At 35.9% G+C, this 26560-nt stretch overlaps 1 protein-coding gene and 1 pseudogene across 1 annotated transcript; both read left to right on the top strand.

Annotated features, from left to right (window-relative positions):
- The first annotated feature begins 530 nt into the window (after positions 1-530).
- On the top strand, positions 531-1469 carry LOC101427322 (olfactory receptor 51A4-like). Its single transcript, XM_004447282.1, has one exon. The coding sequence runs from the start codon at positions 531-533 to the stop codon at positions 1467-1469; it is 939 nt and encodes a 312-aa protein (XP_004447339.1).
- Positions 1470-2464: 995 nt separating this feature from the next.
- LOC101427765 (olfactory receptor 51A4-like) lies at positions 2465-8660 on the top strand (annotated as a pseudogene).
- The last annotated feature ends 17900 nt before the right edge of the window (positions 8661-26560 follow it).

Below are 26560 nucleotides of genomic sequence, written 5' to 3' on the forward strand. Positions count from 1 at the left end.
TTTCATCACCCTCAAAATAAATCCCATACCTATCAGCAGTTATTTTCCATTCTCCCCTCTATGGACCTCCAGCAACCACTAATCTACTTTCTATCTCTATGAATTTTTCTATATTGAACATATTTTTTTCTAGGGTTTATGCCTGGGAGTGAAATTGTTGAATCAAATGTTAACTTTATTTTTAACATTTTGAGGAATGCCAAACTGTTTTCCAAAGTGACTCCATCATTTTAGAGTCTTACCAGCAATGAATAAGGTTTCCAATTCTTACCAAAACTAGTTTTGCCTGCATTTGTATTTTAGCAGTTATATGGGCTTAAAGTGGTATCACATAGTAGTTTTGATTTACATTTCTTTAATGAATTATTCCTGACAATATTAAAATAAAAACATTTTGTTTTACTCCTAATTATTATTATAGGTGATTTCTCCCCGTTAATAACTAAAGTATACACATATAATGCAATTCGTTTATGCCATTGCAGGAACCCTTTTTGGACACTCTCGTCGTGATTCCCTCAGACTCTGCAATGTCATTCAACACCTCTGAAGTGGAAATCACTAGCTTCTTCTTGATTGGGATTCCAGGGCTGGAGCAAGCTCACATTTGGCTCTCCATCCCCATTTGCCTCATGTACCTTCTTGCCATTCTTGGGAACTGCACCATCCTCTTTTTCATCAAAACAGAGAGTTCTCTGCATGAGCCTATGTATTATTTCCTCTCCATGCTGGCTTTTTCTGACCTGGGACTATCCATTTCCTCCATTCCAACCATGCTGAGAATCTTTTTGTTCAATGCCACAGAAATTTCCTCTGATGCCTGCTTTGCACAAGAGTTTTTCATTCATGGATTCTCAGCTATGGAGTCATCAGTACTTCTCATCATGTCTGTTGATCGCTTTATAGCCATCTATAACCCTTTGAGATATACCTCTATCCTTACCAGCACTAGAGTCACTAAAATTGGCTTTGCATTTGCTGTAAAAAGTATTTTCTTGGTGTTCCCTTTTCCCTTCATTTTAAAGAGGCTAAAATTTTGTAAGGAAAGTCTTTTATCCCATTCCTACTGCCTCCACCAGGATGTCATGAAGCTGGCCTGTTCAGACAACAGGGTCAATATCATCTATGGATTTTTTGTGGCTCTTACAGCTATGTTAGATTTGATTTGCATTTCTGTGTCTTACCTGCTGATTCTGAAAATTGTTCTAGGCATTGCCTCACACAAAGGTCGCCTCAAGGTCCTCAACACTTGCTTCTCCCACATCTGTGCTGTTCTCCTCTTCTATGTACCTATTGTCACCTTAGCTGTCATTCATCGTTTTGCCAAAAATGTGTCTCCTGTTATTAGAATCAGTATAGCTAATATTTTCCTTCTGGTTCCCCCTCTTATGAATCCCTTTGTGTACTCTGTGAAGAGCCAGCAGATTAGAAATCGGATCCTGGGGAAATTATGTGAGAAACAGGGTTGAAGTGAAAATTTGGCTGCAATGAAAAACCCATTTATTTGGAAATTTCTGAACAAAAGTAGTGATACACGAATTACAATGAAAAAAAAAAAGAAATTTAACACAAGGTTACACTAAATATATCTATATGTCCCCCTCTTCATCTCTCTTCTCTGCTGCCATCAGTATTAGGAATGAACCTCTTCCACACAGTGGAGGAAATGGTAACAAGGTGAAGAAATTGCCAGCTGTAGGCAACTTTTTACAACTCCACTAGAGAATAAAGAGATATTTCACAATCAGCTCCCCATTTAGAAATCCAATTAAATCAATAAATAGTGAAGCTTACATAATGTCTTTAAATCATAACTGATCATAGTATCCATGGATATGAATACAATGTTATTGACAAAGCTGGTCACATGCCGATCCCTATGTCAAGGACTCATTTGCTGTGACTAGAATATGCAAAGGAAGCAGTTTAGTTTCCAAAATTGTTGTCAAAATAGTATTGGACAGGGAAGCAGATGTGGCTCAAGCAGTTGGGTGCCCACCTACTACATGTGAGGTCCCAGTTTTGGTTCCTGGTGCCTCCTAAAGAAGATCAGCAAGATAATGAGCTGATGGGAGGGACTGGTATGGTGAAGGGACACAAGAAAAGGATGCAACAAGATGATGTAATGAGATGACACAACAATGAGGCACAATATGGAAACACAATGAGAGACACAATAAGCAGGGAGGAAATGTGGCTCAAGCCATTGGGTGCCTCCCTTGCACATGGGAGGTCCTAGGTTCTGTTCCCAGTGTTTCCTAATAAGAAGACTAGCAGAGACAGATAGCACAGAATGAACAGGTACAGAGAGTAGACTGTGAGCCCAAATGAGAGGGGAGAGAAATTATTTATTTAATAAAATAAATCTTTTAAAAAATAGTATTGAGTAGGAATAAACCAAAGTTAAATAAATATAAAGAAAATAAAGTCTTTTGTTTTCCATGAGAACTACAAAGATAGTAGAATGACGTAATTGAGAAATAATAGTATTGAGAATATGTTTGAAGAAGAATAATTATTGAAGGATACCTAAGAAATCAACCAACACAGTTACCTGCAGGAACTTTATTAGGAGTCCTTAGGAAATGCAAATATCACTTTATTGGACCAGATATTAGGGACCAAATTACTTAGTAGTACCCATGAATCATTGTGGTGATACTAAGGATGAAGTAATGCAGCACAAGGTCCTTAGAGCATAACTAACCATAAAACACATAGATATGAACTTGATATGATTGGCAAAACTGGATCACGTACAATCCCTATGCCATGAAACCAATCACTGTTATTGGAATATTCAAAAGAAGCAGATTTCCTTCCTAGAAGGTTTAGAAAAAGAATATTATACAGGAGTAAACAAAACAAATTTACATAAATGAGAGAAAACCTTTAATTATCTATAAGAACTGCCAAAGATGACATAATGACATCAGGGAAGTAATAATAGAAAGAAAATTATTTTAGAAAAATGATTGAAGGATACATAAGAAATCAAGTCACATAGAAACCTTTAGGAATTTTAATGTGAATACTTAGGAAATCTGTCCATCATTATGTTACATGAGGGAATTAGGAGCCAAAGTATATAATAGCGATCTTGCAACTTCTAGGAAATATTGTTATCTTTAGAATGCTATCATTAAAAAGACAGACATGTAGCTAAATTATATTACTTTATTTTTTCATATTTTATTATCCTTTTTTTTAAAAGATACATAGATCACACAAAATGTTACATTAAAAAATATAAGAGGTTCCCGTATAATGCACTCCCCACATCAACAACTTCTTTCATTAGTGTGGTACATCCATTACATTTGATGAGTACATTTTGGAGCACTGCTATACAGCATGGATTATAGTTGACTTTGCAGTTTACAGTCTCTCCCAGTCCATTCAGTGGGTTATGGCAGGATATATAATGTCCTGCGTCTATCCCTGCAATATGATTCAGGACAAGTCAAGTCCTGAAAATGCCCCCATATCACACCTCTGTTTCCCTCTCCCTGCCTTCAGCAACTCGCGTGGCCTGTCTCCACATCAATGATATAATTCCTTTCACTGCTAGAGTCTCAATAATTCTATAGTAGAGTACCAGTAAGTCCACTCTAATCCCTGTTTTATTCCTCTAACCTAAGGACCCTGGGATGGCGATGTCCATTACACATCTAAATTGAGAGGGGACTTAGATCCCACATGGCTGATGGATGGGCTTCTCCTGCTTGCTGTTGTAGACTCTCTTGGTTTCATGATGTGGTGGTTGGCCATCCTCACCTCCCTGTCGACTAGCCTGGGTAAGTCCAAAGAACTGGAGAGTAGGTACTGCAAGTCTGCTGAGGCTTAGGGCCCTGCTGGCACATAGACTGTCAAAAAATTCAAGTCTCCTTAACATACACCAACCCCAGCACCAACTACAGGTTCAGTAAAAGTGACAGAAGAGGCATGTGTAGAGGTGTCACATCTGAGTCCAACTCCATCACACTCAGGAGCTCAAATTCCAAAGTAGGGCCCACTGAACTCCAGAGCCATCTGACATACCTATAGGACCTAGGTGTCTCTGTAGCCCTCAGGAGCACCACTACCTGGGGTTGTATCTACTTTGGCTGTCTCTGAGATCCTGCTAAGACATTGCTTAAGTGCAACCCATCTGATGACCTCCTAACTCATTTTGAAGTCTCTTAGCTGTATAAGCTCATTTGTCTTTACTATTACTCTCTTTTATTCAAGGTCTTTTTCAAGTTGCATCACAAGCTGGTGCTTGGAAGTAATCCCTCTGCACCAGCGAGCCTCATCCCTAGAAGTCATGTCCCATGCTGGGGGATAGGTAAATACATTTATATGTTCATTTTAGTTTAGAGAGAGGCCACATTTAAGCAACATGGAGGCTCTCAAAAAGTAACTTAGGCACTCTACAGCTCTAGGCCTAGTTGAAATTTCAAGCACACAGGCTCATAAGCATAGTCATCAGTATCAACTGCCCATTATTGAACCATCCTTCTTCACTGGTCTTTGCTCTTACACTTGGGGGATTGTTGCTGTTCCACTGAGGAAAGTGACAGAACTTCCCAGGATGGGAACTCAGCACTCCCCCAGTTATTGTGTGAAAGTCTACCCACTATGTCAATACCCAATAAACATCCGAACATATCTGTAAACCCTATATGCATGACCATGCAAACTCCCTCCAGTGCATGCCCCATTAATGACACCCCACAACGCTCCTCCCCTGCCATAGATGAACCCCTCTGTGATCCAAAATTTCTTCAAAAATGAAGCCTAATACATTGCCAAATTAAATTAACAGGAAAATGAAATTGTGATGATTGGTTTAAAGATTATAAATAAAATACATAATAATTTAGAAAAACTAAAATAAAGTAAAAAATAAATTGGGGTATTAACAATGAAAAATACCATAAAATTTTTTTTGATGTTTTGCCTTTTATCACTGTAATAGGTGTTGCCCTGTATGTACAGTTGCAAGGCAATGTCTTCCATATCTTCCTCGGTGTCTACAGCACCATACAAATCTTTCCTCTAAATGATTGATTCATTGTTCCCTAGAAATTAAAATCACTGGAAAGATTTTGAAATCTTGAAGATCACATTACATTAAGGTCAATGTACAAAAGTATATATAACTCATTCTCCTATTGGTGGATATTATAGTTGCTTCCAGTTTCTGGGTGTTATGAGTAAATTTCCAGTAAAAATTCTTAGATGTGTTTTGGCTAAAAAAAGAAAAAAAAAAGAAGCTAATTTCTTTAGAAGTGGGATTAGGTAGTCATAGTATAGGCATATACTTAGCTTTGAGAGATAATGTTAAACATTTTTTCACCATAGTTATATGAATTTACATTCCCTTCAACAAAATATGAGAGTTCTAGTTGCTTCACATCTCCTTGATTTTATTATCAACATGGATTTTATATTTTCACATTTTTTTCTTGATAATTATTATGCCCAGAAGTGCTACTTATAATGTGGTTACTTAATTTATATTGCTGTGGTACAAACGAATTCATTCTTCAGAGCTAGACATTAAGCCAATGGTTAAATACTATCACAAAAGCAACTACCACCACATACACACATGCACACACACACACACACACAAACACTGATGCACCCTGCTACCTCTTTCATGAGAAAGCGCAGATAAAAAGCAAGATTGGAAGAGAGGGAATTTTAGCGATATAGTCAAAAGTGGTGCAAAGCAAAGTCCATTTGCAATAATATATATATAATTTTATATATATATAATATATATATAATAACACAGATATATGTCACAGAAATTAAAAGAGTTCGGGGCATAAAGGTATGAGAAAACTTGTATATGCTTCCTTTACTTGGTCCACTCAATATTAACACTCATTCCAAGACTGTGATTAATCAGCATGTGTATGTATCCCTATACTAGGGTTATATTCTTATCTCAAAAGTATACAGCCATAAAGTTAAGTGATCCTCTCTGAATTAACTAGCAGGAAGTTTAGAATATAGAAAAGATTATATCATTTCACCCAGCCAGGCAGTCTACAACTCTCCAAATACCAATTGACTGTCTTGATTACACATAATATGTAGACTTTACAGGGATCTGACAGATAAGAATTCTTATCCTATCTATATCACATAACTCCTATGTGAACTTGGACTGACAACTTGGTCTTTCTGAGAAATATTTTCTTCATCAGTAAAATGGAGATAATAATAGTACTTACTATTACTCAAATGATTTAAGTATTCAAAATGGTGATCTGTTAATGAATAAAAGTCAGTATCTGGCATAATAAAAAAAAAACACAGAGATTTGTATCTTATAAAATTTTAAGCTTGAAGACTTCTATTTTGAGAAGACCCTATTGAAAAAGGTAAGATTTGGAGAGGGAGATAATGGAGTCTCTTTGTACAAGTTGGTTTTATGGAATATTTCATTTTAGTTATGTCCAGAAATATCTGAAGGATGTACCCAGGGTTCAAGAGGAGGAAAGTCCACATTAACAATATATGTTCTAGGGTGTTTACCCTGCATAACTTCCTTAAAATCTGTCTCAACTCATAATAGATCTGCTTTGACTTTGCCCAATTAACCAATAAATGTGCCATAGCTGTAGCATAGGATTTACCATCTCTCCCCATATTGGATTATTACAGAACTCTCTCAAATCAAGGCAGTTTCTTATGAAGATCTGGATGCTCATTTTATTCCCTTTAGATTCATTATATCAGGTCATGTTCATTCTTATTCTGAGAAAGGATCCTGTCTGTCTGCAATGCTCATAAAGCTTTGTGCCACCATAAAAGATGATTGGAGAAGAAACATGACCTTGTATATCAGGAGGAGCCTGTGGTGACAGACAAATTCATTAGCTTCCTACATTTTTTATGCTAAGATCATCTGCAAAGTGTCCTCCGAAGTATCCATCTAGGAAGTATTCAGATATTGTCATCTAGTTGGTTTCTACTTTGTCTCCTTTTTATCAGAATGTTCTTTTAGAAGACTATGTAAATAGATTTTTTTCTTTTGGGGGCTCAGTTTTCAGCACAGTTCAGACTTACCTTTTATAATACTAACCACTTTAGGTTATTCTTCTCCAGTCAACACTACACAAGTACTCATAAACTCCACTGAAGAAAAAATAAGACAGAATCTGTCAGTAATCTCTAAATTGTTAGCACTTACAAATATATTCATGATTTTAAAATAATAGGCATGTTTTAAGGATGTTTAAATAATCAAACATGTCAAGACTGCAGGGGACATATTTAATGACAGCTGGGTTCTGAGAAGAACACATATTGGTGGGACATCCATGATTTAGGAAGATGTTGAGTCTGAGAAGTCCATTTGTCTTCATGTAGTATCACTATAGATATTATATAGTCAATTTCTCATCTAGGATCTGATAGCAAGATGATCCTGAATAGTACAGGATTTCAGCATGATGAACTAGAGGTTACTAATATTTTACAGAGAAAATAAAATCAGATGCATATCTGCATGCAAAAATCAAATCTAGTTTCTCCATAGGAAAAGCATGTCAAGAAATAGTTTTCCAGGCAACCTTTTATCTCGATATGATAAACACACCAATGCTTTGCTTTGTCAAAAAGAGATGGGAAAGAAGCCAGAAACTTCAACAACTGTTCTTTTCCTAATGAATTTCTAGATATTCATGCTTCATTAACTCAAACATTCTGTTTCATTGGAGTCCTCTGCTCTACAGATCACATGATGGAATCTCCAGCTTCTTCTTCCTGATTGGGATACCAGGGCTAGAGTATACACACATCTGGATGTCTATTTCTATCTGTAGCATGTACCTTGTTATCATTCTTGGAAACTGCATAGTTTTTGTCATCAAGACAGACGCTTCCCCCTCCCCAAATATGAGCCCATGTCCTATTACCTTTCCATGTTTGTCCTGTCTGATTTGGGGTTGTCCTTATCCTCCCTTCCTACCATGCTAAGAATCTTCCTGTTCAATGCTCCTAGAATTTCTGCCAATGCCTGCTTTGCCCAAGAATTATTCATCCATAAATTCACTGCCCTGGAATCTTCAGTGTTCCTGATCATGCTCTCTGACTACTTCTTCACCTTTCACAAGTCTTTGAGAAACAATTTTAGCCTTACTAGTGCTAGGGTGGCCCAAATAGGAATGATATTTTTCCTTAAGAGCATTCTTTTGGTGCTGTCCTTTTCTTTCACATTGCAAATGTTGAAATATTGTGAAAGAAAAGCTATTTATCTCATTCTTATTGTCTACCAAGATGTCCTGAAGCTCCCCTGCTCTACAAAATCAATGTTATCTTTGACTTTTTTGTAGTACCCTGTCTTATGGCATACTTTATGCTTATTGTTGTGCCTTACATCATGATTTTCAAGACTAGTGGGAACTTCATCCCAAAAGAATCAGCTCAAAGCCCTCAATATTTGTGTTTCACATACATCTGCAGTGATCTTCTTCTATATGCCCATTACCAACCTGGTCATTCTCCTTCACTTTTTCCAACACATTTCTCTCCTCTTCAGTATTGCTATAGAAAATATTCTTTCACCTATACCTCCACTGATGAATCCCTTTGGGTACCAAGTGAAAATTAGGCAGTTTAGAGTGAAAGATGTAGCAAAATTATGTCACAAACAGTAATATGTCATAGGAAACACCATGAGATTATATTGGGGAATAGCTCAAAATTGAACATGAGAAAACTTAACATTTAACATGAGTATGCATCAATGTATTCTCTTTGTTATTATTATTGCCTTATTTACTTGAAATTACTATTGAATGTGGACATGAGTACTACAAACAAGAAGTGCATTGGCTAGGAGCTTCCCTCAATGAGAATGGGAAGAAACTCAGTTAATAAGGATGGAAATCTCATTATTGACAAAAGCAATTGATTTCTTTCAATATGGAAAAATAATAATACCTATCTTTCTGAGGAAAGTGGATACCTCACCCCCACATTCACTCTATCAATAACATCCTTTGATCTAGACCCTGATTATATCTTAATTCTTTCTCCTTCTCAAAAATTTCTTTTTCAATCTTTGTAGTATGTCACTAACATTTCTCTAATAAGCTAATAAAATAGCATCTTATCTTTTCATCCTTTTTATTAAATTTCCATATACTTTAATTAAAAAGCTTTTTTCTTTTATATATTTATAAACTTTAACAAAGGCTTATGATTCTCAGACTTTTTATAAATATTTGCAGCAATATTTGGCCAAAACAAAGCTAAAATTAGGAAACTATGAAAGGGGAAAACAGTTGAAGTCTACTTAATTATATATTTTAATTCTGAGTGAAAAGACAATAAAACTATGTAGTACACTTTGGAAGGCACTTAAGTTTTAATTTATTTCCCCCCTGAAAAAAAAAAGAAAAAGAAGGTAAATAATTGTTTTCCCATTTCCTTCATATAGTCAGGATAGCTAGGATCTTCAATCTGTCCTGGAGAATACTATGTGATTTGTGTCCTACAACTCCCCTCTTCAGTTCTCTATCTTAGCAATAAGTTGTATTTCATCACATAATTTATACCCATATAAAATTTCATATTTGTTCCTTAATTTCTCATCTTGCTGCCTTCAAATCAGTTTTCTTTACAAGGTAAGAGTGATCTGTTTAAAACGAAAATTGAAGGACATAATGCCTCTATATTACTCAGCCAAAGGGATACTGAGGCAAAATACCAGAAATTGGTTGGTTTTTATAAAGAATATTTATTTGGGGTAGGAGCTTACAGATACCAGGCCATAAAGCATAAGTTTCTTCTCTCACCAAAGTCTATTTTCACATGTTGGAGCAAATGGCTGCAAATGTCTGTGAGCATTCAGGCTTCCTGGGTTCCTCTGGGCTCAGCTCTTCTATTTACTCCACAAGGTCGGCTGTAGATTATGAGGCTCTCTAGACTTTGCCTCTCTCCACAAGGTTAGCTGTCGACTACCAGGTGAATGGCTCTGTCTCTCTCCCTGGGGTTTCTGTCCTGTCTAAGGAACCATGTCTATTCCTCTGTGTTCTTCTCCTGGCTATGTTCTTCTCTTCCTGGGGCTTGCTTCTCTTTCCTCTGTGTGCTTACTTCCTGGGGCTCCACCTTAGGACTTCAGCATCAAACACCAACTTCAAAACTCTAACATCAGAAATCCTCAACTCTGTCCTTTGCCATTCTTTTTTATCTCTGAGTTCTCACCAACCAAGGGGTGGGGACCCAATGCCTTAATGAATAAAGACATGGCCCAATTAAAAGCCCTAAACATAACTCAATCATGCCCAGGTACAGACCAGATTACAAACATAATCCGATATCTATTTTTGGAATTCATAACCTTATCAAACTGCTACAGCCTCTTTTTAATGTAAATTCTTATTTCATTGAGAATAGAATTAAAGCAATAAAGTACATTCTCTAGGACCATACATATCCTGGTTCTTTCCTACTTCTCCAACATCACTGGGTACTCATTCCCCTTCACCACATAGACCTGAAAATTTATTAAATTTATAAAATTCTCTCTTTCCTGTGAGTTTTCACATATGCTGATCCCTTTTTCTTATTTTTATTGTATTTTTAGTTTCATCTTAATTTCATCATAAAATACTTCTCTTAACCCTCAGTCCAAATGATGACCCTCCTTTTTATCTGTACTGTTTCTAGATTATTATTTATTCTTCTGGATACTTATATTGATTTGCAATAGTAGGTACATGCTATGTTTATTTATTTTGTATCCCCTTCCTGAACAGAGTGCACTATTAAATTGGAAAGAGATTGTATCTATTTTCTTTATCTCTGAGTAGTCAATGCCTAACACAATATCTGATTCAGAATAGAACCTCAATAAAAATTGGTAAGTAATTAATGTGTAAATGAGACCACAGTTTGTTGAAAAGATCAGTAATACTGCATCTCAGATAGAATATATTTTTAAGTTTTTTATTGCAAGGGTAGGCATGTTGCATATGCTTCAAGATTTTAAAAGTCGGAAAAGAATACGACTGAATCCAATTGACATTGGTAGACTCCTTCATCCAAAAACAGCAGAAGGCACATTTTTCTAAAGTTCACATGTTGCATTCACCTTAATGAATTTAAAAAGCATAAGACCCATTCAATATATGTTCTTAGATCATAATGGAATTAAATAGAAATCAATAACATAAAGATGGCTATAAAATTCCAAAATTTTTGGAGATTGAACAGCATACTTCTAAGTAACACATAAATCAAAGATGTCTCCAAAGACAGAAAAAGCATTTTCAAATAAATTAAAATGAAAATACAGATTATCCAAATTTGTAAGATGCTGCAAAAACAGTGCTTAGGAGAAAAATTATAGGATTAAATGTATATATTAGAAAAAAATTAAGATTTAAATTACTAAGAAGAGAAAAGCAAATTAAATCCAACGTAGTAGGAGGAAAGAAATAATAAAAATTAGAGCAGATATCAATGAAATTTAAAACAGGAAATTAACAGAGAAAATCACTTAAATGAAAGCTGATTCTTTGAAAAGATCAATAAAGTTATCAACCTCATAAGAATAAGAAAGAAGACACACTACTAGTATCAAAAATGAAAGTGGGACCATTACTACTGATTCCAAGAACATTAAAAGGGTAGTAAAGGAATGAACAAATCTTTGCCCACAATTTCGGTAATTTAGATGGAATGGACTAATTATTTGAAAGACACAATCTACACAAACTTGAACAAAGCAAAATAGATACTCTGAACAAGCCTATATCTATTAAAGTTATTGAGTCAATCATAATGAAACTTCCAAAACAGAAAGCACCATACCCAGATAGTTTCACTTGTGAATTATATCAAACTTTTAAGGAAGAAATGATATAAATTCTCTAAATCTCTTTCAGAAAATAAAAAGTGAAGGAAAAAATACTAATTCACTCTATGAAATCATAATTGCTCTAATATAATAAACAAAGACATCATATGGAAGAAAAATTACAGACCAATATCTGTTGTGATATAGATGCAAAAATACTCAACAAATTGTTAAGAAATCAAATCCAACAATGTATAAAAAGGATTATACACTTCTAATTTAAAAATATCTCAAACTTTCTTCATCAATTAAAACAACTGTACCAAACTAACACAAGATGTTAATAATAGGGGAAAGTGCATGCAGTGCTTAACAAAGGGGGTATGTGGTATCTCTGTATTTTCTGAGCAGTTTTCTGTAAACTGAAAACTGCTATAAAATATAAAATCTATTAATAAAACAGGAAGACATACTCCATTGTCTTTTTAATGCCACAGAAGCACTCCTTATCCCACTTACTTTAAGAGGCAATTTTCATCAGCCATGTTCCTTTTGTTAGCAGCAATCTTGTGAGGGTATTACTTTTTTACTTAGAAATAACTTATAAACAGAAAACAGAATTTAATCTTTTGTTTGTTGACTTGAATATTTGTTTATTTATTGTGTTGCTTTTCAGACAAAATCAGTCACCTCCCAAAGAAATCAAACACTATAGACAGATTTGCTTTTGCCTTCTTGAATCATCACAGTGGCATGTCTCCTAATGTGGTTCTTGTACCTGGAGCATAAGCAAAGTACCACCTGGGAGCTTTAGAAATATCAAGGCATGACTCACTCAAGACTTCTGAAGTCATAACAAGCATTTTAACAAGATCTTTAAATTATTATTTTGCATATTAAAGTTTAAGAGCACTGAATTAAATACCTTGATGATTACAAACTGTGTGATAATGTGTGTTTTTCCATAGGAGTGGAGGGGACAGACAGCAAGAGGATTAGTGATGAAAAGTGCACAGCTATGGTGAATTTGTCTCTCTATAATTTTCACATCACTAATTAGACCGTAAGATTATTAGATTAAGTAAATTAGATGTGGTTTACCTGTAAGATTAGGTAGCTACATGTGGTAGTTTTCTCAAAGAGAATCCCCTTTCTATAAAACTAAGTACCATACCTATCATGGTTGATTCTGCTGATAAAATAAACAGAATTGATTAAGAGAACCAAAGAAGCAAGTGAAAAGTGATAGAATATATATTCATTGATTTTTTTAAAAATGGTTTATCTAGTGTGTGTATATATATATATATATATATATATAAATACAGTAAATCAGTAATGGAAAGAAAGGTACTGCAATAGAAAAATGGGGAAAAGATATGAAAAAATGCTTCTTTTTGTTTTGTTTTCTTATGTACAAAATGGATAAATAATAACATAATAAGAGAATAAATGAGATAATCTAAGTAATTTAGCAGAGTACCTGCTATGCTGCTATCTAAAAGTTTAAAAAGTAATATATATAATAAAATTAATTACACTTATTGATACTTATCCTCTATGTTTAAATTAATCTCAATACTAATTACCTCTAAAAAATAATACAGTCTTGAAGAAAGTGGTGACACAAATACTGAAACACAAATGACCTAAATTTATTGATATGAGATCATTTTACCCATGGTTAGCACAGTTGAAAAAGCAGATCAGAAGATGGTAAACTCATAAAATGATAGTTATCTGTCTTTATCTGCAGCCTTAGCTTCCCTTTTAAATTTCATTTAATTAGTTATCATTATCCATTTGCTAGGTCCTCAAGGGAACCATGTCTTAAGACAGTGCACTGGGTTACTCACTCCTTTAGAGGTTGAGAAGAAGAGCAAAATCCAACAAAGAAGTAGCTGGTATGGCAGTAGGAACACTAAGACATTAGATTGTTCTAGAAGTCATAATTCTCCCTTTTTTCCAACATACTTGCAAATCTAAGGATAAACCTTGGCAGGTAATTAAAAAGAAAGGTATTGTGTAAATGATAGAATGGAGAGCCAATAATTTCATACATCATTAAGAAAATGAAAACCTAGAACAAAAATGGCTTTGGAGAAGATAGCTTCTCTTGTTACCATTAGCATGACTATTTCCTATGAAGGATCCACCCAATCCAGCAACACAAAGGAGAAATCTGTCTCTCAGTAAGAAGACTTATGATTTATTGCAAGTGCACAAGCAAGAAACTTGGGGAATCTTTCCAAAACCAGTTAACATTTAAAATGGTAGCTAGGGTTTTTAATAGACAAAAAAGAGGGGTAGGTGAGCAGAAGAGCAAGTAAAAAAAAAACAAAAAAAACAAATGATGCCAGAGTTCTTGTGAGGAGGGTACATGCAATATGTCAGTCCTGCATTATCTCGAGCATACTCAACTTGTCCTTGGTTTCAGCAACTAATAGACCACAGTTTAGATATTATTGTGCCAACCACTCAAGGATATCAAGCTTTTTGTCTCTGAGAAAAGTTACAGATTTACTGGTCATAAAGTGTTCCTGAAACCATTCTGTCTGATTTTACTTTGAGACATTATCTTACTCCTAAGCAAAACTGAGGGAATGTCTGGTTAATATCCATCAGGGAAATAAGTATAAACAGTAAACTTCTAAAATTAGATTAATAGAAAAACAGCTCAATTAGTTTTAGAATTTTCAGAGATGCTTAAATGAAGAAAATTTTAGTAAGCACATTTTCCAGCTATCAGATCCCCCTTTGTTTATACAATCTTCTTATCCTTAAAAAGACATAATTTGTAAGCATTCCTCATATAAGGAAAATGGGCAAATGTCTCATCTTCTGTAGTTAACTTCCTGCTGATCATGGGCAAAGAAAATTTTCAGATTATTTTGGAGGATACTCTAGATATAAACCTACAAAGGCAATATAGGCTACAATAAAACAAGTATAAGGCAATCATAATAAAGACAGTACATAAGGAAGACTTTTTAAATCCCAGGTAATTTCTTTAATTACTTAGAAAATGAATCAAGTTTGCCAAGACATTTAACATGTTCAATATCACTTTGCATATGATCCAGTATAAAGAGATATTATCATATTTGTCAGGTATAGTACTTAATAATAATTAATGCACAAGTTTCTCTTTGATCTTCAGTTCATATATCTAAGCTCCAGGTTTACAATATCATACATATTTTCCTTCCATGGGAATAGGCTATAAAGCCAATTGTATTTTTAGGTTCTACTCACATTACTCTGGCAATTATTGCTCCACTGGTTATATCCTTCACACAGCTAGCATACTGCAGCATTGTTGGTCCTCAAGAGCAAGCTATCTCTGGCTGGCAGAACCACAGGAATCTGAAGCAGCAACATATTTCTATCTATTCTGGGAGGATGATCAGGTGATGTGGCAGATACCTTTACTCTTTTAGGGGTCATAGTGACCAATCTAGTGAATAACTCAAATGGAGAGGCACTATGCATGACTCTGGGGGCCTGGTTTAAATGCACAAGAGAATCTGACAACACTGACAGCCATCCAGTTTAATTTTTATGCACTTTCTAAATATTTCCTATGAAATTCAGAGGATATCAACTTAACTATTTTTAGTACTTCACTTTTTAGTTTTACACTTTTACCATGGTTATGTTAATTAACAGGTATTTTATTTCAGCTATACAGTATAAAACCTACTTTGTCCATTATTTTATGAAAACCTAAGATTCCCAATAGAATCAAGATGATCTTCCCCCTACCACTACCTTAATATGTCCATTGAGGTGGACTTTGACAAATTTCTCCTTTTTGAAGCTATTTTTTATTTTTAAATACTTAGATCACATAAATGTTATATAAAAAATGCAGGGGATTCCCATATGACCCACTCCCTAACCTTCCCACACTTTCCCACATTAACATCATCCTTTATTTGTGTGCTACATTCATGGCAATTGATAAATACATTTTGGAGCATTGCCACTAAATATGGATTAAAGTTTAGATTATAGTTTGCACTCTCTCTCATCCAATTCTGTAGGCTATGGCAAGATATATAATGCCTGTATCTGTTATTGCAATGTCATTCAGGACAATTCCCAAGTCCCAAAAATGTCCCCGCATATTATACCTGTTTTTCCCTCTCCTTGCCCTCAGAACCCCCAGTTCTATGGACTAAAATAGACTTATTGGTATTCTACTATAAACTATTGGGATTCTAGCAATGGAAGGAATTATATCATTGATGTGGAGGTAGTGGCCACTGAGGTTCTGAGGCTAGTTATTTTTTAATCAATATCAACTCAAATTTCTACTTCCTGGAATTAGTCATTTATATTGACATATTTCGATACTTCAGATTAGAAAATTCTGTTACAAATTTTGCTTGACCAACCGTAATCACATAAACTAGTTACTTCACCTTTAAATAAGCTTTTTAATTTAGTCAGTAATAAATGAAATTTACTTTATCGATACATTTAAGTCTTGTCTTACATCCCTTATTCTGTTCTGTGAAAACTAATCATTTCACTTTAAGACAAATCTATATTTTCTTCTTTAACTTAATTTCATTAAAGACAAACAATTTTCATCATCTTAAGATCTAATAAATTTAATTCTAATTTATTTTGTTAATATCTTATAAACCTAGGAAGATTACACCCAAGGCAAGTAAAATTGAAACAATTATATTTTTGTAGGAAATGTCCTTTTTTTCTTCCTGCACAGGAGGCTGAAACCTCTTTTTTTGATAATGTTCTAAAATTGTGAAAAACCACAAGATCATACTGACTTCTAGGTTCTGGAATATATCACAATTTAGAAAACTCTTTCTACAGTTTTCAAGATCTTTTTCTTTAGTTACTGAAATTTGGCAATTGTATTCTTATTTATGCTCATCCAAAGGCTAAAAGGTTTAATTTGGGGAATTACAGGACAAATTATGTAAACACAGGTTTATTCTGTAAGATTTCTTCTATGTCTGTTATTCTTAGTTTTCTGGCATAGTAGACAGAGTTCTAAGCTAAACTTACATTTCCTTATTTTATTGTACTTGTACCTAGCACTTACCCCATGCCTCTCTGAAAGAGAAGGTCCTGGGGAAGTAGGGCAGATCAAGGAGGCTAGGGAAACTTTTTCATCTTCCAGTAGTTTCTATATTCAGATTTCTATATACCTTTCCATCATGCTCAGCTTTTCTAATTTGGAGTTTCAAGGTTACTCAGTTACAAATATGTTTATATTTGAACAAACAGATAGGCACAAATAATCAGGCACACAAACAGAAAAACATAAAATTCATTAATTCAACTCATAATTCTCACTCTTGATATGGCTTGTCTCTGGGTTTTCTATCATTCCATGCCTAATAAAAGTTATCTTGAAAATTATTTGGTTAACAGGTTTTTAGCAAAGGACATATACTCAGGAGGCTATGCTTTAAATATTTTGGTTTTAATTCAATAGTAAGGTGCCCATCCCCCAGGAACTTTCACTCCAGGTTTCTGTCTATTACCACCCAGCCGTCATTGGGGATTTCTAATTCCTTAAGAATGTTTCCCATACCTTTGAGGGTGAGCTAAGGGACCCTACCCTTTTGTTCAAACACTCCTCTAGTTGATTTTATCAGTGCTCTTTTAAAAGTGAGAAGGCTTGTTTATTCTTAAACCAAGGACACAATAAAGTTATACTGATTATTCAGGAAAAAGCTCTTTATGAACTCCTAAAACAGACTAATGATTTAAGAAATTTTGTCACTTTAACAGGGAAATAGGCAAGTGGACTTGGCCCAGTGGTTAGGGCGTCTGTCTACCATATGGGAGGTCCGTGGTTCAAACCCCAGGCCTCCTTGACCCATGTGCTGCTGGCCCATTCGCAGTGCTGCTGCGTGCAAGGAGTGCCCTGCCACGCAAGGGTGTCCCCCACGTAGGGGAGCCCCACGCACAAGGAGTGCTCCCCATAAGGAGAGCTGCCCAGTGAGAAAGAAAGCGCAGCCTGCCCAGGAATGGCACCGCACACATGGAGAGCAGACACAAGATAATGCAACAAAAAGAAACACAGTTTCCCATGCCGCTGACAACAACAGAAGCAGACAAAGAAGAACACCCATTGAATGGACACAGAAAGCAGACAATGTCGGGGGAGGGGGAGAAGGAGAGAAATGAAAAATTAAAAAAAAAGAGGAAATAACCAAATTTTAGTTTGCATTAGTATATTTTTATACTTTTTATACTTAAAAGCTTTATAGATAGACCCATCAAATCTTACCCAATTTTGACCACAAATCCCTTTTCTGTGAACTTCGTGCACTCTCTGTTTTCATTTACAATTTGTCCCACATTTTCCTTTTTCTTAATAAACAATCATTTTTATCTTAGAACAAAATTACTTTCTTTTTCCTTAATAATAATAAATAAAAAACACTCTGTATACCTTACATATTTAAGCTACCAAAATTATTTTGGAAACTGTCTCTAAGCAAGCCTCTTACAACATATAATTGTCATCAACTAAACAAATTTGTCAGAACAATGCCTTAATTTAGTTTTATGCAAACGTAACTTCTCTTCATTTCAAATACCAAGAATACTGATAGCTCATAGGGGATAGTTTTCAGGAATATGTGTTTTCTCTAACTTACTATTTTATCAGTACTTCAGAGAGATATAATATGAAACTTTCATAAGGATACATTTCTGAAACTGTTTTCTGGAGGCTCTTTGTTATCAGGACTAAGCCATGATTAAATTTCAGGCTTAAAAAATCAGCTAGCATTTTTCTATTTCTTCTTCTCTTCTTCTTTAATAGAGTTGTCTGGCTCAAAGTTACTAAACTTTAACAGTAACAATTTTATTAATGTGGCCCTCAAGATCCAATTAGAATTTACATGGAAACAGAACAGAGAATATTAATGTTACAAAGTTTTTCCGCTTCTCATGCAGTTAAACTAATTCCATTTGTGATTTCTTTTACAAAACAAATTCAATTGCAAGATAGTATTAACATTATTTTAAAAGATTTATTTCTTTCACTCCCCCCCCACCCACCCCCGTTTTCTGTCCTCTGTGTCTATTTGTTGGGTCTTCTTTGTCTGCTTCTGTTGTTGTCAGTGGCACAGGAATCTGTGTTTCTTTTTGTCGTGTCATCTTGTTGTGTCAGCTTTCCATGTTTGTGGCACCTTTCTTGGGCAGGCTGCACTTTCTTGTGCTGGGCGGCTCTCTTTATGGGGTGCACTTCTTGCTCATGGGGCTCCCCTATGCAGGGGACACTCCTGTGTAGCACAGCACTCCTTGCGCGCATCAGCACTGCACATGGGCCAGCTCCAAATGGATCAAGGAAGCCCAGGGTTTGAACCACGGACCTCCCATGTGGTAGACGGATGCCATAACCACTGGGCCAAGTCCACTTCCCAGTATTAACATTTAAAGACTCATTTTTAGGTTACTTTTCACTATCATCCAAATTATACTGTAGCCAGGCAAAACTATAGTAGAACATGCTTCTCTTTTTTATTAAGGGGGTCTCCTCCAAAGTGAAACAAATTTCTCAAAACACAACCTAAATAAGACATAACTGGCACATACTTAGAGTTTTCCAAGGTTAGGCAACCACAAAAGAAATCATGAAGATGAAAGATCAAGAACAGAAGTTCCTTATAGACAATGATTCCCCCAACTATAAAATACAGAATCAACAGGTAAACCCAAATCTGATTTACAGGCTTCTAGGCACAAGAAGACTGATAATATGAAAATAAGTACAGATCAGAACAGAGAAAAGAATTTCTCATACTAACCAAGCACAAGGAAAAGCCCAGCTTGGGAAACACCTTCACACAAAGTTCCCAGTGTCTGCCTGGAGGAGAGATAGAAAACTCACCAGGAATCTCCAACCCTAATCCTACAGGGAAATCCCCAAACAGCTGTTAAGCATGGAGCTGAAAGATCCAGGGAAGCCCCACAGCTGATAAGACATGGATCAGGGTTGCTCTGGGGGGAAGGGTGTAGAGAAGGATGGCTCCTGGCTGGCTCATCAAATTATTGCCATAAACATGGCTCTTTCCTGTAGAAGGGCCCACCCAATCTGTGCCACAAAGGAGAAACATGTTTCTCAAGGAGAATGTGATTTATTGCAAGTGCAAAAGCAAGGAATGGAGGAAATCTTCCCCAAACCAGTTCAAAGTGAAAATGGGAGCTAGGGTTTTATGGGCAAAAAAAAAAAAAGAAAGAAAGAAAGAAAGAAAAAATAAAAGTGGTGGTAGGTAAGAAGAAAAAGAAGTGAAAATAAAACAAATGATGCCAGGGGTCTTATAAAGAAGGTAAGTGTAATATGTCAGTTCTGCATTGTCTCAAGAATGTGCAACTAATTCTTGGTTTCAGCAGCTAATAAACCACATTGTAGATATTATATGCCAGCTGCTGAAGCATATCAAGGTTTTCATCTTTATGAATAGTGCTCCTAACACCATTCTGTCTGGTTTTACTTTGAGACATGTCCTTCAGATAAATGGTAAACTTCTAAAGTTAGTTTAATAGAAAACCAGCTCAGTTTTAGAATTTTCAGAGGTGTTTAAATGAAGAAATTTTTAGTAATCACATTTTCCCAATCATATTTTAATGTGATAAGAAGGGTCAAAAAATTTTGTGAAGGGGGAAACGGACTTTGGCCCAGTGGTTAGGGCGTCCGTCTACCATATGGGAGGTCCGCGGTTCAAACCCCGGGCCTCCTTGACCCGTGTGGAGCTGGCCCATGCGCAGCGCTGATGCACGCAAGGAGTGCTGTGCCACGCAAGGGTGTCCCCGGCGTGGGGGAGCCCCACGCGCAAGGAGTGCGCCCGTGAGGAAAGCCTCCCAGCTGAAAAGAAAGAGCAGCCTGCCCAGGAGTGGCGCCGCCCACATTTCCCGTGCCGCTGACGACAACAGAAGCGGACAAAGAAACAAGACGCAGCAAATAGACACCAAGAACAGATAACCAGGGGAGGGGGGAAATTAAATAAATAAATAAATCTTTAAAAAAAAAAAAAATTTGTGAAGGAACAAAAATACTCTAAATCAAAACAAACATATACAACTCATATATGTGTTGTTTAATGGACTAGATGAAGTTTAGCCTGGAGGACAGACAGCTAATAGGGAAAATTATTATTGTCTTCAACTTTGAGAAGTTACATGCAGTTAAATAAATAATTAGGAGCTACACCTAAATTCCAGTTACCATTCAAGGTAACAGAAATACAGTTAGTTAATGGTAGACCATGAGTCCCGCTCTCATACACTATTGGAAGAGGAGAAATATCAGTGAAGTGATAGTAGAGTAAATAATAAGAGTTGTTTGGGGTAAGAAGAACTAGATTCTGTGTCTATAGGGAAAAGAAAATCAGTAATTTTAGAAACATTGATTGACTCAGTTAAAGGAAGAAAAGCCTTCAGCAATGATGAAAGACAAAAACTTTTCATATACTATTTCTGGGAATAATTTAACATTATTAACTTATGACCAATTCAGAATGATTTCAAGTGGTTTTGGTATAGGCGGTAGGATATAGGTTCCATATATTCTATAGTTCATTTAACTAGAAGACTGTATAATTATAAACCTCTATGTTTTCTATTACTTCAGATGTTCATCCCATTACATTATATGTGGGTCTGAATATGGATGTGAAATAACTTATGGATCTTATCTGTAATCCACAGCAAACTTTACCTTTCACTTCAAGATTTTATCCCTCCTGCCTAAAAAGACTTTATAACACCAAGATGAGAGAGCCACACAGTTGCAGACCAGGTTTTATGTGCTTTTGCAAGGGGTGGTTGGATGAGGTTTAAAAATTTACTGGAATTGTTCAATGGGCCAGGTCTGAGTTGATTGACACTTTGACAAAATCAAAACAAGTGACCAGATGAGGAACCAAGTCAAATTTGTCTAATTTTTTTCTGTGTTTGACCTTTCAAACCTGACAGCCTTAACTGACAGTAGAAACATGGGTTATTGCCCATCAGAAGACTTTTTTAGTCCTTTTAGTTTCTATGACCCATATTGTACCAGCAAGGGAAGGTTTCCATAGCTTCATTAGGGAATTTGCTACTGTGCTGTGTTAACCATATAGTCAAGCATCTCTCTATTTGTAATGTCTCCTCTTTATGGCACAAACATTGAAGACCTAAATTCCTCCTTATTGGGATCCCTGGCCTGGAGAACAAGGTTCTGAGAAACCATGTATATTTCCTTTCCATGCTCTCCACGTCTGATCTAGGGCTGTCCCTCTCTTCTTTTCCCACCACTTTGGGACTATTCCTGCTTGGTGTTCATGTAATTCCTGCCGTTGCAAAAACCTCCTTTGCCCAGGAGTTCTTCATCAATCTGTTTAAAGTTACTGAAGTCTCAGTGCTTTCTGTAATGGTGTTTGTTATGTGACTATCCAAAACCCTTTGAAGTACAGAACAATCTAACCAGCTTCTGAGTTATCAAACTAGGGATCACGCAGACTTCCAAAAGTGTTCTTTTGATCTTTTCACTGCCATTTCTGTTGTAATGACTGAGACACTGTCATCAAAACCTGCTCTCATTCTCCCACTGTCTCCACCAAGAAGTTATGAAGTTGACATGCTCTGACAACAGAGGCAATTTCGTCTGTGGACTATGCTGCCCTTTTTACCATTCTGGATTTGGTGTTTATTACTATCTCCTATATAATGATCTTAAAGACAGTGCTGGGCATTGTAATCCTCAGAGAGCAGTGGAGACCTCTACCTTTATACCCCTGAATCCTTGCTGCTGAGCACTATGGAGAAAGTCACGGGGTTATTCAGACTGGTGCCACAATAACTACTATCTCAACTGAGATCATCAAATATGACTTGGAATGCTATTATTATTTTGAATTCCTTCTCATCTCCCACATCCATTCTTCTCAGGGACACATCAAGAATTTATGAAATTTCTTAGTCTCCCAGATTCTAGTGAATACACTCATGCCTCTTGTTTTAAAAGCAATCAAACATGAACTACACCCACATTTTACCACCTTAACTAAATAAAGCCTCCTATATCTATTCTACTGACTTATCCCATTCCTCTTCCTAAGAAAAATACCTCTCTTTTAAAGCTTAATCCAATCACCTAAAACATAAATTCCATGTCCTCTTGTCTCTTCAGAGTCCTTGCTATACTTTCTATGTTTTTCTTATGTTTTCAGTCTCCCTGCTGATAGTTAATCATCCCCAGTCTATAAATACCTTGTTTCCCCATTTTAAAAGAGTCACATATTTCTTAGGTCTCAGGTATAATTTTAATATATTTCAATTCATCTATTATATTTGCATATACATTTATATATCTATTTATATATCACATTGTGCCCTTTAACATGAATTCATCAATGTGCTCATGTACCTTTTTTAAATTGTCTTTTTCCCCCTTTTGTTTTTTGGCTCTTCTTTCTTCATCCCCTGTCAACTTCCCAGACATGAGAAAATCACTCTACCCTTAAACAACTAGTGTTATCAGGGAACTGTATTCTTAAGTGGTGCCCTATCAGATTCTAGGCAGGACAATGCCAGATGGGGACATTCTGCATAATGCAGGATATTTACCAACCTTGGCACTAAATGCCAACAGCTTGACCAGGCCCTTAGAAAAGGGTTTTTATATAGCCCCTGTTTGGGAATCCTCCTAGAACCCTGTTATATTTCTCTCCAAATTGAATTCCTTACACTGAACAACTTTTGCATTTCTCAAATAACTAAAGCCAAAAAATCAAATCTAATACTAAATTGAAAACATCTTAACATTTTGACTCTAAATATCATTTGACCACAGACATTATAGCATTTTTACCCTTAATACTTGTTTGTCTTAGTCCCCCATATTAAAGGTGTTGGGATTTTTCACCCTTTTATGGCCTCCAACTTCAGCTAAGAGCCATGAGAATTCCTTAGGGAATTCTCAGTCAGCAGTGGCCTCTTAGGAGAAACTCCTGAGCTCTTGAAAAAGACCGTGTGCTTTAAATAAGCTCAACTACTCCTGACCTGAATTCTGACTGGAAGTATGCTCTCTGAGCCCTTTTGCCTCCAACTGCTGACAATCTGGTATGTATTGCAAGCAGAATCACTTAGAGAAGAGCCGGGAATGCAGTGATAACTGGGGCACCAAGAACCATACCAGACAATGATCTCTTAGATTTATCACTTTGCTATATTTCTGTATCAAGTTAGCAAGGAAGTTTTGGGTGGCAGATTAACTGTGGAGATAAGACCTACCGTTCTACTCTTGGCTTTATCGCTGTGTTTAGCCATAAAATCTATTTCATCTAATAGGAGCATAGGTTCCTTTGTCTTTAAAACGAGAATTGAAATCTCTACCTTTCCTGACTTTGAATTATGTATTATAAGAAATAGATATGAAAGTGGATTTGAAAGTGATTTGTAATGATCAAGATCCTTATTAATAAAAAATCATGATGGTTCTTGGAGGAATTTGTAAACTGTCACCAACATGTTTGCTGATAATTATAAACCCCTCTGTGTGCAATTACATGAGGAATAAGAGTCAGTGAGAGACAGGGTGCCAACGGGATCTCCGCTCATCTCCTCTCCTCTCTGTCTTTGCCATAGGTCCTAGGATGATGCCCTTTCATCCCACTAAATTAAAGCTGAAAAATGTGTGATATATTACAGTGGACATATCAGCCCTATTCTCTAATCCATTAATTTGAGGTGAATACTATTGAGAAGAAAATGTAGACTAATTGCACGAAAAATTATGTGTATTTAATCCCATCTCTTTACTCATCTATCCATTAATGCATTCATTTAACATTTATTCAGCAGACTTTCTTAAGTTCTACATGTGTGCCAGGATTGTCAAGCTCTAGTGATATAGTAATTCCTTCTCTCTTATGCTGGTCATGGCCTGCTTTTACCTTTTTGTTCTCCTCATGCTATACACATTTGTCTCTTACCCATACTCAAAATATAATATGCAAGAGATATTTCTGGAAGGGTTTAAGAGTGAGAGTAGCTGGGATGGAACACCACAGATACAACTTGTTAATAAGCAGGAAGAATGACCTTTGCCTGGTTAGAGATACACAGATGAAATAGATGATTTCTAAATGTTTTCTTTTCTCTTTCTCAAATTTCCCACATTGTATCTGCCAGCAATTTTTTCCATACTCATTACGGACATCCTATAAGTCAAGCCATCATTCAAACCCAAGATCACTACATATATAATAATATCCTCCAACACTCTTCTCAGGAATTCATTTCAAGTTTACATTTAGCATGTCCTAAATTGAACTTAACTCACAAAACATGTTTCTTCTCTATTGCTGTCCATCTTGGCCCTGTTAAGCTTATGCATATGATGGAAATAGCTATTCATAGACTGTCCAAGGTAGAAACTCAAAAGGTTTTTTAAAATTGATTTATTTTTTAATTATCATACTCTTGTAAAAGCTAAAACACTGTGAAGTAGTTATAGGAAATACAATATAAAGGCCATAATGTAGGCTACAAAGTATACTCTCAGGGTATGAATTCTATCCTCTACCCTTACTTTCTTTATCACCTCACCTAAGTCCCTTCACCTCTTTGGTCTTCACTTTTCACTCCTGTAATATATTCCTAAGAAGAGAAACTACATCATAAGCTCATTGGGAGGGCTGAATGAGATAATAAACATTGGTCACTTAAAAATATATTTAATAACTCTTGTTTTTATGCATGTGATAAACAATAGGGAAGTCACATTATACTACTATATAGAGAAACCAATGTAGAGTGGTTTCTAAATAAGAGTTCTGAAGGAACCAGTTACAAAATAACAGGAATAGGTCTATGCTTATTCAAGTCCCAGAAACGTACTTCACTCTGTGAGCCTTCAGATTTAGTGTCCTCATTCTAAGCTACAGATCAAAGGCTTTTTCTTGCCATTTCAGGGTTTTTTTTTTCTTTGTTTCTTCTGCTTCAGACCTGATGTGCCCCTCATCTGCATCCCCATCTCTACATCTAGTCCCAGTTTAGCTATCCAGATGATGGACTACACATCTCTCTTGGTCTCTCCCGGAGTTAAGAGCCAACCATTAATCATTTTCCAACTACCCTGCTTCTTCTAAGACATGCCTCAGTTACAGGCTTCATATTCACCTTCCACCATTTACTCCTCACCTACCAAATATCTTTTATGTATAGATAGAATAGGCATCACTCTGGTTATAATTTATAAGGTCAAGGAGTATAACAAAAATTTACTGAACAATTCCTCCACACCCCAAGTAGGCTACTCACTATCCAAACCCAAAGCAAATTACAAACATACATGAAGAGGCATCATGTACTCATGCTTCTAATAAACAATTATTCAAAATGGTATGTCATACTAATTTCCCATATAGACGATACAAATTCAAATGCTTTAAGTGAATGAATTTGAGATTTTTCTGGTAGGAATATATGAAAGAAATGTCATTTGAGGTCACCTCATTAAACTATAAGAGGCCATAAGGCTATAGGCTAGAAAACATGACACTCATGAGCAATAGCTATCCCCTATCATGGTCATCTTCCTAGATCTTCTTGGAAAGGATAATACATCAGGTCCCCCAAAACTCTCCTATTCCACCTGCAGATCATTCCTGACTCACTGATTCTGAGACATTTGTGTGAATGGGAATTAAGCCTTGTCACTATTCAGGTATCTCATCTTATATTGCAGATTGGTGAATCCAAGGTTGAAAAGCC

The sequence above is a fragment of the Dasypus novemcinctus genome, chromosome 10 (assembly GCF_030445035.2).
Source record: "Dasypus novemcinctus isolate mDasNov1 chromosome 10, mDasNov1.1.hap2, whole genome shotgun sequence".
Taxonomy (NCBI): Eukaryota; Metazoa; Chordata; class Mammalia; order Cingulata; family Dasypodidae; genus Dasypus; species Dasypus novemcinctus.

What these genes read in the sequence shown, in the direction of transcription:
- LOC101427322 (XM_004447282.1), top strand. Translation starts at nt 531, where the DNA reads ATGTCATTCAACACCTCTGAAGTGGAAATCACTAGCTTCTTCTTGATT.